Source organism: Trachymyrmex cornetzi, unplaced genomic scaffold (genome assembly GCF_001594075.2).
Source record: "Trachymyrmex cornetzi isolate Tcor2-1 unplaced genomic scaffold, Tcor1.1 scaffold1118, whole genome shotgun sequence".
In the NCBI taxonomy this organism is placed as follows: Eukaryota; Metazoa; Arthropoda; class Insecta; order Hymenoptera; family Formicidae; genus Trachymyrmex; species Trachymyrmex cornetzi.
The window spans coordinates 640275-657430 of NW_017295674.1; the positions used below are offsets into that span (position 1 = coordinate 640275).

The 17156-nt window shown below is 34.7% G+C and overlaps 1 protein-coding gene across 11 annotated transcripts in view; it reads left to right on the plus strand.

Moving 5' to 3' along the window:
• LOC108763523 (tropomyosin) overlaps positions 1–17156 on the plus strand; it is a 41763-nt gene that overhangs the window by 18503 nt on the left and 6104 nt on the right. For 4 of the 11 annotated variants that reach the window (XM_018511249.1, XM_018511230.1, XM_018511283.1 and 1 more), the window contains 6 exons: positions 7007–7140; positions 9810–9927; positions 13354–13424; positions 14725–14800; positions 15201–15263; positions 16246–16315. In XM_018511249.1, the coding sequence (XP_018366751.1) occupies positions 7007–7140; positions 9810–9927; positions 13354–13424; positions 14725–14800; positions 15201–15263; positions 16246–16315 (532 nt within the window). Of the gene's footprint in view, positions 1–7006; positions 7141–9255; positions 9374–9809; positions 9928–13353; positions 13425–14225; positions 14297–14724; positions 14801–15200; positions 15264–15477; positions 15541–16245; positions 16316–16972; positions 17130–17156 lie in introns of those variants that run through there. The other 7 variants (XM_018511277.1, XM_018511308.1, XM_018511268.1 and 4 more) reach the window with 4 other exon arrangements.

The following is a 17156-nucleotide window of genomic DNA, read 5'->3' on the forward strand; positions in this document are numbered from 1 at the left end:
GAGATATCAATTTCGGTAATAATCGACACGAAGCCGGCGATACACGAGAGCCACCATTCGCCTCGTACCGTCTACCGATCGACCGTCGACGGTAACGGGAAGAAACCGAGGAGATAGCTCTCGGAGAGCGAAATTTCTTGCGAATCATCCAGGATTGATCCAGGACTCCGCGCGACTCCGAGAGGAAATCCGGAGAATTTCTGGCGCCGGATTTTTGCCGATTCTCCTCGCGTTTCCTCGATCGCGCAATCACGACGAGGAATGCGAGCAAATGCGAGCGAAACGGCTGGGGCCGGCGGCCGCGGTGGTTACAGAATCGATCGCGAGTGTCAGACACGTCGTCGTCGGCCGTCGCGTCGTCAGGCTGGGTCGCGACGGGGCGGACGAAGGGGGGAAGGAGGGTCGAGAGCGCACACGCCGAGACATTCCTGATACACCGGCGAGGACCGGCTTTGTCGGAAACCACCGTACGCCGCGGTGTCCCTCCCGAGTCCTACGTGTTGCGAGTCAAAATATTAACGTAACACGGAGCGCAGCGTGATCGACCGAATCGATCATCGCCGTGTTCCTGCTCCGACTCGATCTTCGTTACAGTCGACCTGACTGATCGAACCGGATATCCGTGCGAACGATCTTTCGGGAACGTTCGCCCGGACGTTCGTTGTTGGCACACCGAGTCGAAATTCTGTCACACTGAGTTTCCGCAGTTAATTAAGCGCGAATGAAAAATTTAAAAATCAATGCAGTCGGGTTTTTATGGACGATGCCAAAGTGGAGCGATTCCGTCGTTGACTGAATATGAATGAAACTTGAGTTGAAATGAACTTTTGTGTGTATATATAACAGGCTCGATCTCAGAAAGTTTCTTATAATAAAGTATTAATAGCTAGAAGTGTTATAGATGATCTATTTTAAAAATTTATAAAGATTTATTTATTTAAAGGTTTATTGTAAACATTTTATTTTCCACAATGTTCATCATAACAAACTTTTTGACAAAAGTTTAGGACTATATCGTATATTTGATTAATCAAATAATTTTTTATCTCAGTGATAATTAATCAAATTTAGTTATATAATTAAATGATAATTGGAGTAGTCTAATTTTAGCTCGATGCTATTAATAATTGCGGTATCTTCACATCACGTTATAATAAACACGAATCGCTTTGGCGAATTACGTCTATTTGAAATGCATAACTAATATTATATATATGGATATATTATAATTCTATTAATTATAAATAAAATTATTGATAAATGTCTATATATAAGTCTATAAAAATCTAAATTATTGATAAATATCTATATATAATGTCTATAAAAATCTATATATAAAGTTGTCTAATATTATCAATCATATTACCTATAGATGTATTTGAATGTATTATTAGATATCAGATATTTATATATATTTATATATATCTTGCATTGTTATTAAATATTCTTATATTTAATACTAGATACATATAATATTAGTTGTCTTGGATAATATATACATATATATTCTTTCGAAAGTTTCTATTTGCAGCGTTACTGTATAAGTTGACATAAATTAATATGACAATGGATAAGCACGACTCGTAAATAAAATTGCAAAATGAATCCTAAAGAAACTACAATCTTCAGTAAATTTAATTATTAAGAAAAAAGAACTATGTTCTTTTCTGTAAGATTATTTCCAAAGCTATCATTTTACAATTTACAATCAAGATACAATTGGCATGTAAAATTTTATTAAGTACATGTACGCTGTTTGTCTGTTATAAATCTAGCTTCATACAACGCAAAAGTGTATTAAATCTTGGATTTAAAATTCATCGGACAATAGCCTCTGTTACGCCTTAATCCGCTTTTCTTACCGTTAGACTATCTACCGTATTCGGACAATTACTAGCCTATTCCGTTCCGAGAAATTCCTTATACATATATTTTGACATTCTTTTACATAAACAAAAATTCTATTCATGTACGTAAAACTATCTTCATGAATGCTCTTTTATTTAGAAAATCTTAATTTATTATAATATAATTTAATATTATTTGAACAGTACTCTCTACCAAAAAGAGATTTACTGTTTTCTATCATTTAAAAATTGGATAAGAACTGTTATTTAAAAAAATTTTTTAGAAACGGCGAATTATGTGCAATCTAACAATTTTACACAGATATATATAATGCAATTTTTGAATCATAAACTGGAATTTGAAACAATATTTTGCAATGTGCATTTATATCATGGATAGATGATTATTTCGACGTCCAGAATTTTTCGCGACGAAGTGATGAGATCATTACGGATAGGGCTTGAAAGTTATAACAGTATATTAAGTCATTTTGCCTATTTACGGGCACACCAGCATACGTAAAACACGTACAGCTACGTATAGCAAATTGTGAACAAGTGAGACAAGTCTCTCGGTGAGCGTTCATCAGCCTCGATTTAACGGATTTACACCATAATCTTGACCGTTTCTCACTCCTTTTTCGCTGACAAACGGCGATGTAACGCGCATTCTTCGCTAAGGTGCACGAACACTGGTCGTCGAGTGTCAAAGTCACGATTGGATGATCCGCAAAATTGCTCTTAACAACAAGTGCGACATGTCGAAATAAAATTGTGGGATGCTAGGGGCTGGTGATTGAAATATTTAAATTAGGAAGTGTACGAAAACGTTTTTCGGCTACTCGTATTAGAGATTTTTGACAATTGAATGTAGGTGAAAGACGTTTTAAATTGTCTTTTGATTGATATAATTTGTAAATTTAAACAATTGTTATTTTATAATTAAAAATAGGAAAGAATTCTTGTATTAAATATTATTTAACATTTGAACGGAGGTCTTTTTCCGGTTGTTGATTGTGACTTTCTGAAATTATAACGTAACGAGTTAAACGACCGAAAGCCCAAAGTTGTGCAATTGTCGTTTGAGTACAATGACACACAGTTATATGTAAATTAAGCGCTCTACCGTGAAATGCAATGAATCATGAAAATATAAAGTAATCCATAAAATCGATATATTACGCTTTTGCCTTAAATCAGTATTATAACTTATTCAAAACCGGTTTTAAATTAATTTATAGAAGATATCTTTTTTTTAAGAATTAACATTCTATTTCATTAATAGTATTTATCGATTGCTTATTGCAGTATATTTTGCTTGAGCAAATATTATTTCACAAAATATTAACGTAAAGTATTTCATGAACATTACATGTAATATATAATACCAGTTTGAAGTAGAGATATGGAATATCTCAGTTATATCCTTTCTATTATACTATCAATATTTCACATTTATTTTTGGTTGAAATATTGTTTGCGTAGCGTTAAAAGTAACTTTTACAAATATTTGCATGGAATACCGGATATATCGTTTCTGTTGCGTGTAGAATGTAGATACATTTGTTTTGCTGTCAGACCGTATCGAAGAAGCCTTCCAACCGTTTCAATATCCTGTCGTACAAAATGCAATGGCGTTAGTATCCTAATTGAAAACACGAACGAAACTGAAGTATTTCATTATTATAGATTCATTAATTGCATAAGATTTACATAACTCGTTATATGTATTTTATTACATTTTATGGATTGGCCAAGAAGTTAACAATTTTGCCTTTCAGCTTACGTTCTTATAATTCTCTTATTCATCTTTTTTTCAAAGTTTCAGAGAGAATGTTGACTGCAAAAAAAGATTTAGAAGATAAAATTACGTCTGATGTATGTAACATGACTAATATTGCAATCCTGAGCTGCAAGACTGTGTTTCCACTTGGGATGATATAACGTATAACGCGGACGCTGCATTTTCCGGCGCAGTGATAAAAATCCACAAGATTTCAATGCGCATTCGCGACAGAGTGCACCCGATGCGCGCAATGCGTTTTAAAGGCCAACTGCGACGGACTCGATCAGGCCGCACTAATACGCTTTTGTCACGAAGCAACGAAGTGCATTGCCGCTACGCCGCAATTTTTCTGTTCTTTTCCTCTCTCTTTCCTTCTCGATTCCGTTGCGATGGTAATAAGCGAGGCGCCGTTTCGCAAGCTGATTCAACGGGCTTATCGCTCAGACGAGAGGATGTGAGGGTACGATAAGGCAAGTCTTATTGATTTGCTCGCGCATCGATAGGCCGATTAGACGTGGAAATGATATCTCGGCCATCTCGGGAGATTAGGCCCGTATATCATAACCGTGTCTTTATTGCTAAGAAGTTTACATAACAAAATGTCGATGTCTTCCACTCGCCTTGAGCGAATTTATTTACAAACGAATGGCCGTCACGACTTACGTATGTCATGGATAGCGCACGAGCGATGCAAAACAATACAACCGCGGTTCTTTTTGGTTCAGGAAAGGTTCACTTGATTATATTTGCACTTCAAAAAGGCAAATATGGAATAATTCTTAATTATAATTTTATGTTAAGATCTTATCTTGTTCAATAGAATTCATGAATATGTGAACGCAAAATTATTCCTGGAGCAAAAGAATAAAATACTTTCCTTTACATCTATAACTTGTGTATCTATATACATTCCAATAAAGTTATCGCAAAGGCAGTATATTCTATAGATATTCTTCTACTTATCAAATAAATTCCATTATTTTGTTACAAACACAAAATGAATTCCCTTTAAAATCTCACCTTTATATTGATAACATATCAATGCCTATGAATTTCGATCCAACCTGAAAATATATAATTAGTTTACTAAATTATTACCGATCCCTGCAACCGCTGCCGACGTCGGTCGGACTGCAGGACGAATTAAACGAATCGTGTTGGAAGGCTACGAGAAAGGGTCGGACGAAGCGGAAGTTTGGCACACTTACCAACACTTGCCGTGGATATCGTCGATGTGACACGACCTGTCCACTCGGCACAAGTGCGAGTGGGCGTGCCGATTTCCTACGAATACAAGGTTCGCGTCAGTAAGGTAATGTAAAAGCCTGTGTAACGCTACGTGTACGCACCACTGAACGTGCACGCATCATCGTGAAACAGCGTGGCGATGCGATCCACGCCGGCGATTCACAATCATTGAACTCGCATTAATTTGTTGCGGAAGTTCGACAGTAGCAAACGAAATTGTAAAACAAATATAAATGTTTTACGCTCGCAGTGTTACATGACAGTTGACACGAAGCAATTTTATGAATAAAAACAATTTAATATTATGCATATAGATTTTATATTCATTTCATACATGATTTTATATATATTTTGATTTCATTTTGTAACTACACATCTTTTAAGCGGCCCTAATCAATTGTTTATTATTGTACAATATTTTATGTTACTTATCTGGAGATTTTATTGAGCCTTCAGACTTTATTTTGAAGGAGGCATTGATAATATTGCATAAAATAATTGTACAATAATATTGAGCATCTAGGAGCCGTTTTATATTCTCTCGATACTGCAAATATATATTATGACATAATCCGGATAATCACTATCTTTTGTTAATAGAAACAGTTAATAAAAAGATGGGTAATTATGGTGACAGCAATATTAGCGATAATAGAATGATGTGTGATAGCATGGTTATGTGTAGGTGATTATGCAATCGTTACTGTCAGTCCACTGACATCGCCCCCATAAAACCGACATAGGTGTGTCGAAATCCAAGTTCACGCATCACTAATAAAGTAACGTTTGTAAAACGTTCTCTGCGTCACGGGATGAATTATGGTCATTTACTAGAAGCACAATCGTAGGCAGGTGCAGCTAACGAGGACAAGGGCCTCAAATTGTGTACGCGGATATATGTGTAATCGACCGTTAAGTAATTTACATTCGTGAAAATCGCACGCTTCGCATAGCCTCATACAATTCCATCAATAGAATTACAAATTATTATTTTCGAAAATAATTGCGACTGAAATTAGTAGTTTCTTATTTATGATAAGATAAGATTGATTAAGGTATATTAATTTTTTTCTTAATAGAGGTTTTAATAATTAAAAACGTAAAGATATCATTTTATTAATAATAACTATAATTGCCTTTTTTCTCTTTATAAGAATAAACAATAATCTATTACATTAAAATTAGCATTTAACTATCCTGATGATAAAATTTATTCAATTTTTGCTAGTTACATTTTCGAGAGTAAGCATTCTGTTCAAAATTTGTAGCTGACTTAGTTACTACTTGAGATATTGCTACAATTTCAGGAGCGTTATCGATTATATCGATAATGTTCAAATCAAAACTAATCCATGCTCGTAAATCACTAATCTGAAATTTAGAAGCGTTTATTGCGGATGATATATACCCTGACATCGATGAGAGCGATGAGGCAACATGATTTACGGGTCAAATGTTTGCCAAAATCGATAACGGTGATGATCCGTTCGATTGCAACACGTGAGACTACCTCGGGGTCATCGGTATGCACGCAGAAATCCTTCCATTCTAGTGCTTTGTTGCGACAAGCTCTGATCACACTCGGCATGTTACGGCATTAGATTGGATTCGGATCATTCCTAATCCAGTATCGACGTGCGCCTGGTTGCAACGTCGTGCCGGTAGGCTACGGACAATAACAGTGGATCAGCCATTCGATCTTACGTTACTTCGCATAATTTCGTTAAACCTCCTCAATTCCAGATTTAACAGCTATTATTTTTTCGTATATACAATAATGGATTCTATCATTTATCAAATAATTCAAGCGTAACTAAATTATATAAATAACAGAATTTAGTAGATTGTCAAATTATTGACGATTATAGTATATTTTTTTATTGTTTCTAATTTAATAAAGTTTGTCAACATATATACACTTAGATTTCGATCTTTTCTTTTTAGATTAAATTATATCTTTTGTTTCTATTTTTCTTCAATTATTAATGTATCTTGCATTGCAGTATTTCTTCATTATCTCACATTACTAGTTAACGATATGATTCTACTAAAACTATGTAAAATTAAGAATTGCAAATTTTTTTGCTTTTATTTTACCTAAAATGGATTTTCTTCTATATTACAGGCCGAGTCTGAAGTGGCCGCCTTGAATCGTCGTATTCAACTTTTGGAGGAGGACCTTGAGAGATCCGAGGAGCGTCTTGCCACTGCCACTGCCAAACTGGCGGAGGCATCGCAAGCTGCCGATGAGAGTGAACGGTAAGTGTTTATTATATACACAACAAAATTATTGCGAATTTTTTTATTTATAGTGATTCTGTGCATATTCTCCGCAATGAACAGTTATCAAAGTAAAAAATACGATAGAAAATATTGAAATAGAAAATATCTAAATATATTAATGTTCAAAATTAATTATTAAATACAAAATTATAAATATATTCCGATGATTATTTTATAATTTTTATGACTTTATAACAATAAGAATATACGAGTGTAAAAAAAATAGCTGTTCATTGTTATATATTTTCTTTTATCTATTTAAAAATGATCAAGAGTAATGTAGATAATACATATTGTATAATTAGATACTTGATGTTGATACGATTTTTAACATATTTATTGTCAAGCTACCAACTATGATGGATGTTAGTATTTAACGATCGATGGTTGGCTAGGATATATTTATGAAAGAGCCGAGATTTTATAATATTTTACTTTTGATCATTTTTATTTATTGTATACAAATAATTCTAAATTATATCGGAAAATTTATTATACGTGTAAAAGTGGTGTAAATTAATGTTCGATTTTATCTCATTTTATAAAATTAAAACTATAAAATCTTTATTATTGTTATTATAATACATGTTTTTTTAATGTAATTATATATATGTATGAAACATGAAAATCCTTGATAATTAGATATTTTTCGATATTAAAAATATTTCTAAAAATATATTGTGTAAATGTTTGAATATATATAATAGATATTTTAAAGTTACTTTTCATAATTTATGCCACTCTTGCTCTAAATTCATTGTGTGTATTCTATTTATACATACATATTATAATATATAACGTAGTATATAATAAATATTAATGTAGAGTTTTATATAATAATTGTGGACGAGTTTAATATTTTGAAAAAAATTATTTCTTTTCATTATTTTACATTGACCTTGTCTTTTCATTATTTTACATCGCCTTACATTGAAAGAATCGATATGCAAGAAAGAAACTTCTTGATTCCTTTTCCTGCGATTTAATTATAGAATGCAGTGCAATGCATTGCAATTTTGTATGACTAATATCGTGCCAAATACAGACCCGAACGCAACAACTCTTTAATATTCCAGTTATACATATGTAGTTATGATAAGTGCAGAAATTCGCGTAATTATTATACCAATTTCGTTGTCTATTATAGATATAGGTGTATAAGCGGTTTTGTAATCACTGCAAAATAACGATGATGTAAACAATTCTAACGAACTGCTACGCTTTACATTATTTTATTAGAAATAATATACGTCTATAGATAAAGAAAAGGATAATTCACAATATTTTCTTTCTTTCATATACTCGAAGATGTCTGTCAAATAGAATCAAAATAAGATTTTGCGGATTTTGAAACACCACATCCTGACCTACTTTTTGTGGTTATATATTGCATCCGCCGCGACGCGATTTATATAAACTCTTTCTGACATAATTTCCATTTGAAAATTATTTCTGGATACCCGTTTTCTTTTATACTAGTTATGCATTATTTAAAAGATAACTAATTTATAACGATGTTGGAAGAATTTAAAACGCCGTATCTCTTTTATTGATTTATTTGATTTTTATTTTATATATGTGATAGAATCAAATATTGAGTAAAGGACGATCATTAAGTATATAATTCAACTCGTCATAACTGAAAGTCTAATTACCGATTATGATTTCTGTACTGCAGTACGTTACTTATGCTTAAAATAATGCTAGGCTTGCTTATCGTCGTTGATAACGAATGACGTGTACATGTTCACATGTCTTGCTATGATGTACTTTTTCACGAGAGAAAAATTGTCAAATCCATTTCTCTGATTTCTTGATCTGTTATACAACATAATTACATTACAAAAAGCAATTTAAAGACATCATCTTTATGTTAACCGTAAAAACTAATTGATGCATAAACATAACAGAATAAATTGACATTAAAAAGATCGAAAATTGAACTTTACGTGTACGTGTATTTATATTATTTTTTATTGCACTCTTGAAAATTTTTTTAATCGAGAAAATAGTTATTTTGTGTACAGTGCTGATCATTCTTTCAACGACGATTAACTCATTTCTAAAAATCGATGAACGATCAATCATTAGGATACGCAAGGCCCTCGAAAACCGTACTAACATGGAGGACGACCGAGTATCCTTGTTGGAACAGCAGCTAGCACAGGCTAAACTGATCGCAGAAGAGGCGGATAAGAAATACGAGGAGGTGGGTCATCAGCGAACAAAGAGCGAAAAAAATGAGGGCAAACGGACCCTTTATTTCTCTTTGTCAGAGACGAACTACCAACCGTTTAGGACGTTAAGACGATGACATTAGTTTATAAAAATGAAAAGAAATATTTACCTACCATTTACTGGAACATTTTCACGGAAGGAATAGCGAATTCATTTCTGAAGAAGTAGAATTTCATTTCTGATACATTAATAATCCCATATAAAGCTAAAAAGGATCATCCAGATCGGTTGGTAGTTCTCCTCCGGGATTGTCTTTCAGGTAAATTTCACAGGTAGACGCATCATTGTGAGCTGAGCTGAGCAGAGCTGTTTCTCGACGATCAGAAACCTATTTCTTAACTTAGTCCATTTGTCTAATCGATATTTTAATCGTAAATTCTTTCGTTCGACATGTGTCCACCTTAAAGCGCCCGCAAGATTCTCGAGAATCGCAGCTTGGCGGATGAAGAGCGTATGGATGCCCTCGAGAATCAGTTGAAGGAAGCCAGGTTCCTCGCCGAAGAAGCCGACAAGAAATACGATGAGGTTCGCGCGCCCGCGACTACCACTGTCAAGCGTGTTGGATGCAGTGACGATGATAATCATGACGATGATGGTTCCTAGTCGATAGTCAAAATAGTGCCTAACCCCGTAACTCTCTGTCTTCTCTTTGTGTGCTCGAAAATACCGTGTTTCGATACATCTCCGTCGCGAATAAAGAGAGAAAGTGCCTCGCATGAGGTATATTCCGTTCACTAAAATCATCAGTTGGTTCATCGAGGTTGTTTCGATCACGTTAAAAAAACGAGGCGATTTTTGCGCGTTGCAAAACGAAAAAATCCGTTAATCGTGAAAAAGGCGAGAAGGTGAGAATCCTTCGCGCAGTGAAATCTTGAGAAGGGCAAATCGTGAATCGTCAATCTGTGTTCGCGATCTGGGCCGAATGAAAGTGGAAGTTTTTTTTTCGTCTTTTAGAAGAGTATTGCGTGTTCGCGACAAGTGCAGTGTTCTAAAGATCGTTCTTTTCATTTTGTTAGATAGCATAGAGAAAATTTTAGAGATATAGGAGTCACGTAGGAAGAAACGGAGGAAGAAAGAGAGAGGAAAAAAGTGATGATATATACGAGTGTTCACACGTGTTTTATGAGCGCGACTCACATAAAATCGGGTATCTGTGATTTCAAAGTGTTTTTGTTTCGATAAAAGCCACGACAAAATGTCTCAAGTGCCAGTTTCATAAATAGAGTTTAATCTTGTTATTGCTACATATATAATATTCCTGTTATTAGATACTTAGATTAGAGACGGCCGCGCGACCAAGTTCGGAGAAGTTCGTACGCGCGCGTGTTTATAATTCGATCTCTTCAGCGGGTATTAAAGTCGTCGTGGAAGCTTTGAACCGCGTGCTCGGTTGGTGCTCGGTTGGTGCTCGGTCTGTCGCTCGCTTCCCCGCGAGACCGGCCTCGTTAATAAATTTAATAAGAATATCGTCAATTGTGATAACGCCGCGTGAGACCGCGCGACTTTATCGCGGCTCTCCGCGCGTCAACGATTATAAATGGTGCTGCTTTTGTCAAGCTTGTCTTTCGGTAAGACGAGCGCGTTTTGCTTTGCTGGAATTCAGAATGCGATGCCCCAGAATAACGAGAGTTGTGATGGTAGGTGTTTGCCGCGATAACGTTGAAATTACGGTGACACACACTTTGCTATTTGTCCGCTCAGAGATTACGGTATCAATCATCAGGATAAGATATCGTTCGAAATCTTTTTCCAGTCCTCTGCATGATACGTGCGATATTACGGATTATTATTTGCGGTCGTAAACTACCGGTATAATTTTACACGATTAATTTTACACATTTTTAAATATAAATATCTAAACTTTCTACAGTGACAGAATGTGTCATATTTATTTCTTCATATGTTTTTGCAATATGAAGTCTGTTTTCTGTGACTGAACTAGTGTACACTTTTGGAATTTAAAATGAGATAGATATTTGAGAAAGAGTTCTAGTACAGGAATAAAAAACAGACTCATTAATTAGTTTTAATTAATTTGTGAAAAATTTGGTTTATCTTCGTTAATAAGCACATTTTATTTATTTTTATTAATATTTTATTTAATTTTTTTAAAAATCCTCGCAATCCTTTTCCTTGGAAATTATTATTGGAGAATTCATAATTTTAGAGATTTTTATTGAAATTTCTCGTAAACTCACCGTAATTTCAACCACTTTACCTTCTTCATCGTTCTATGCGATCTGTTAAATCGTCGTTAATTAACAGTATGCGCAAAAACTAATCGCGGTGTGCGAGAATTGATTTTGTCGCGATGTTAATTAAATCGTTTAATTTATTTAGTAGATAGTGTTGCTTCCACACAATCGTCTGTTTTGACCTTCTAATTAACGATCTAACTGCCTAACCGTTACAGAAACTTACAGAGATGACGACAAATTCTAACAGCAACCCAGTGTGCCGATCTTCGTTAAACATCTTCTTTTTCATATATAAGACGTACAATCTTCATTCATTCCCAAAAACGTGTCGCAATTTTATCGTAAAATGGTTGGGACGTTATGAAATTGGTAAAGTTTTTGCCAAGACAGTTATAAGTTATCCATTATACGACATAATTTTTCTCATAAATGTGCCATACAATTTATAAAATCAACAAGACGTTCATTTTGCATATTCTCGACGAGCTGAATAAAATCTTTGTTTTCATTGCCTCAGAATCACGGATGTTACATTTTATTGAGTTATTCGCAGAATTATGCTGACTATGAGAGGTCAAATACATAGATGCATGTACACAACGAACGATTCCGTGTAAAGAGGTCGTTTGTGCCGTGCTAACTGTAATAGAAAATTTTCAAAATGAAGAGATACGAACAAGGGAATGCGGAAGTTGATAATCAAACCCGAGCGAATCGCAAATTTCTCAATTAAATTTCTACGAGAAAGCCATTTTACGATCGATCGCGCCACGGTTGTGCGGAAGTTGTGTTGCATGAATGAAAGATCGTCGTGGAACGGAATTACAGATATCTGGTCATAATTGACACAATCCATACTGAGAAAGAAATAGAAAATAGACGAACCACAGAAGATTCTGATTATGTAAATCAGTTTCGATTGTCTCAACTAAAATTCTAGTAGATTTAATTTAACTAGAAAATCTTAATTTGTCCATTTTCAATCAGAATTTCAATTTATCCAACCAGACATTTTTCTCAGTGCAGTTAAAAGGCGTTAAAAGTTCTACTTTACGACGATCTTTTTCCCTAGCGTGACGATACATTGCTGTCTTACATGCGCTTACAAGTCCATCAGGACTACTCGTCCGTCAAGACTGAGCTGCAATTTGCGTGACACGACTTGCGTGCTGCTATCTCTGATCGTTTGTTTTTCGACGGCGTGGCCGATTGGAAGATGCTAACCATTTGCGAGCGTTCAGCAAGATTGCTCGGAGAAAATTGATGTTAATGCAACAGTTTAGTCTGCCGTTAACGACGTGTTTTAATTTGAGTGCAAATTCGGAGATATCTTTAAAATGCAAAATAGATATGTATTAAATTATGTAAAATGTTGCATTAATACAGTAAATTTTCTCGATCTACCGGTACTAAAAATACTTTTGAACCGAAGTTGCTCTCATTTCCTTTTTTCGTGAAACGATATAACTTTGCATAAATACGGGTTAAATGCAAATGTCATTGCACAAATTTCGCGAGCTCGTCAGCAGACTTTGAGCATGTAAGGAGAGAGAATTTCCGTGAAGAATAATTCTTCCAATCGCGGCTACGACGGCGATGACGAAGATGACAACGGCGGCGACGAGACGCCGGTGTCTCGCCATCCCGCCGCCTCCGGAATTTTCAGAGGCGGCGAGGTCGCTGAGGAGAAAGAGAAGGAGGGAAAGATAGAAAACAACACATGTTAGAAACCGTGTGTATGTCGTTTATACAGGTCGCCCGTAAATTGGCCATGGTTGAGGCCGATCTAGAACGCGCCGAGGAGCGTGCTGAGGCCGGAGAGTCGTAAGCATCGTTTTTATTAGGCATCTTTCGTCCGGCACCTTTTGCCCGAAGTGCGAACGATCCCATGGCATTTCTCTCCTTTCATCTCACCCAGCCGCCCCCTTTCGTTCCATTACGCATCCGTCGGATGCGCTTCGGCTCGCTCCCGTAACTTTTGACAGCACCGTTAGCCCGCAATATGTTCGTCGACGATGACGAAGAAGGCGGAAATACCCTTTAACCACGCCCGTGTTCGTTTTGCACGATAACGATATGTTTTGTGATCGTATTTTACCATTTAAAAATGTTGTGTATCAGTTATAACTTTTTTCATCATGGAAAGCCAGAATTACGAAACATTAATCTAATTAAATACCGTCTCATAGAGACTTACTAAATAATATGTCGACAGTAATGATGGCTTTTCTACGACACCATCTGCGTCTAAGGGAAATAAGTAAAAATTACATTGTCATATCGAATTTTTTGATCTTATCAATCTTTTAATAGACGTATAGTGTTAAGATACATCCAAAATGATATATTGTATTATCTAATGAGTTGAGATTTTTTAAATAATTGTCTCAAAAAGTTACCTATGGACGTAGATGCGAATCCCATAATTGTAATTAACGTCGTGGCACAGTGCACTCGCACTAATCTTTTAGCAGCCGAAAGGAACCTTGGAAGCCAGGAAACATCGGATTTTTATGCGTCTCTGCATGTTAACACCTAATTTTTTTTTGTTTTTTATATTACTATTTCATGCCCACTTCCATCACCTTTGCTTTTGCGCATGACACGTGTGGCTGTTGATCACAGGTCGCCAGGAAACTAGTCTTGATGGAACAGGATCTCGAGCGCGCCGAAGAGAAGGCTGAACTTTCCGAATCGTAAGTGCAAGCTTATGCATGAGTTTATTAATCTCTTTTCCTCCATGTAGCAACACTTGCTATCATTTGTTCGTTATAATCATTCAAAAGTTTAAATTACTGACGAACGTTTCAATACGTAATTTTAAAATATAAAGATAGTGACTTTTGTATTACATTAACAAACTTTTATAGTACATTCACGAAAGATTTTTTATTAGTGCAGACTATTACGATAGGAACTTAATTGTTAATGTTTTTTATATGGGTATAAATTTGTTTTATTGCACAATTTGTATAACTTTTCATAACTTCGTATTATTTCTTCTCAAATGATTTAAAATTACATTTTAAAAATAAAAAATATTGAAAACGTTTGTCCGCAATTTTTGATATGTTTCTCTTATAATGACATAAATTACGATATTAACGATTAATTAACTTTACAGAAAGATTGTCGAACTTGAAGAAGAATTGCGTGTCGTTGGCAATAACTTGAAGTCTCTCGAGGTCTCCGAGGAAAAGGTAAATGATTTATTTCATGCGCCATGTACAACGTAATCAGGATGGAACTTAATTCCGTCTTAATTAAATTATATCGCCTCCCCAATTTTCATTTTATATTGTAATGATTTTCTTAATTATCAATTAATTCGCGTCTAAAATGCTGGAAAATATTGTGGATAGAAAGCACATTATGATATACCGTTTTTATAACGCCCAATTTAATTGTAAATCATAAATTATGTCGATGAAAATACGTGCCAATAATTGGATTGAGCATTAATTTTATAATGGTCTTTTCTTAAGCGTTCTAAAGTATCTTATAATCAGTCTTATGATCAAGTATTTTATAATCCATGTATTTTGAAGAAAATCATCGCGTTATACGTACGAGAAATAATATTTACGTAATTGTACGTAGGCCAACCAGCGCGAGGAGGAATACAAGAACCAAATTAAGACCCTTACTACCCGTCTAAAGGAGGTACACATCCTTTGGGAGTGTCTTGCTTTGCATTTTCTAACGTGTGATCCATCCTCGCGTCGTAGGTCTTGCCACTAAAATATTAACTCGCGTGCCCCTATCGTTTTGCTATCTGACCCCATTTTTTTTTAGAAGTAACTAAACAGTATTTTCTGCGTTGCGGTGAACTAACGAAAGCTTGTTTTGTCTTTTTGTTGTGCTTGATTAAAAACAGGCGACGCAACGAGAGGAGACGTTCGAGGGCCAGGTGAAGATTCTTGATAGTCAATTGAAAGAGGTAAGTGAAAGCGAGAAAGATCAAGATTATTACGAAGAAAACAACCCTTTAATGTATATCGGAAATTTCTACTTTCATTTTGATTATATTATTTTTTTTTTATTAAAATATAAAACCGATATTTTCAGAAATGGATTAATATTTAAATATGATAAAAATAACCATGAAAGTAATTTTAATTTGTGTACGCGAAGAATAAGAAAGGATTTACAAAAAGTACGCGTGAAACTTTCGAGATTCATATAGAAATGTAAAGCTTCACAAATCGCATCAGATACGAAAAATACAAACGTATCAATAGTATCGTAAGTTTCTTTGTCAGTGAACCTATTGTCCGAAAAAGAAAGAGTAGAGCATTGTTCTTGACAATAGCATATTAATCGTGTAATATAGAGTGTGTCGCAACTAAACCTTTCAAGGCTTAGATTCAGATTCATAGCGTAGCTGCAATCATGTGTGACGTGAAATTTGTTTTACTTGCATGGCGTGATAGTTAAAGAAATATTGATACCGATTATTTCAACGATTTCAAAAAAAAGCAGTTATAAACCTTATTGAATAATTATATTTCAATTTCATGCAATATATATATATATATATAATTGAAATAAATAACTTCTTTTTCTGTTTTTCTTTTTTTGAAATCGATGGATAATTTCATTCAAAATATAATTTTCTGACTGACAAAGTATTGTATTTGCGTAGGCTGAGGCACGCGCTGAGTTTGCAGAGAGATCCGTGCAGAAACTCCAGAAGGAAGTTGACAGGCTCGAAGGTGCGTATACGACAAAAAAAGAATACATTAATTATTTTTATTCTCTTCAATAATACGATTTATCTGAATTCAACTAAATTTTTTAAATACAAATACGTTGACATATGTTAGATATATAAATAGATATCTTTTATATTTGAGATATATAATGTTATAATACGAACTGAATTTCTTAAGTGGAAAGAGAGAAAGAATTCAGAAAACGGTTTTTATATAGAAGCTGATATTCAGAAACTAGAAATCATTTTCTATTCAAGTAGCTAAGAGTCTTAAAGAATCAATGCTCTGCATTTGAAGAGTTTGAACCGATACCAGGCGTTATAAATAAAGCAATACCGCAGAAATTAATTATTACGAATTTGTAAATTTAATATGTTTTTAAAGAGACTAGAGAAATTGGTAAGAATATTTCTATCCAGAAAATTCGAGTCGAAATGGTTAAATCAAACTTTGAATTTATGATCAGTTTTCCTAATTATACAAGGAATATAACGATTCGACAATCGTAAAGCAAACCCTACTTTTCCATGTGTGTATGATGTGTGTGCGCCGTATTTTATTTGCGTATTTACCCTTCTAACCGCCGAAACGCAGTATGTTACGCTCGCGTGTGGCTTGCCGTGTGTGTTACTTCCCTTTAACCAGTGATCTTTACAGACGACCTTGCGGCTGAGAGAGAGAAAAACAAATTGCTACAGGAGGAGATGGAGGCCACCCTGCATGACATCCAGAACATGTAGATTGTATTTTTCGCGGTGGACGAAAATGCATAAACGCGAAAACGTTTAAAAAGCGAGAGAACATCCGAGAGAGAGAGAGAGATTGAGAAAAAAGAAATCGA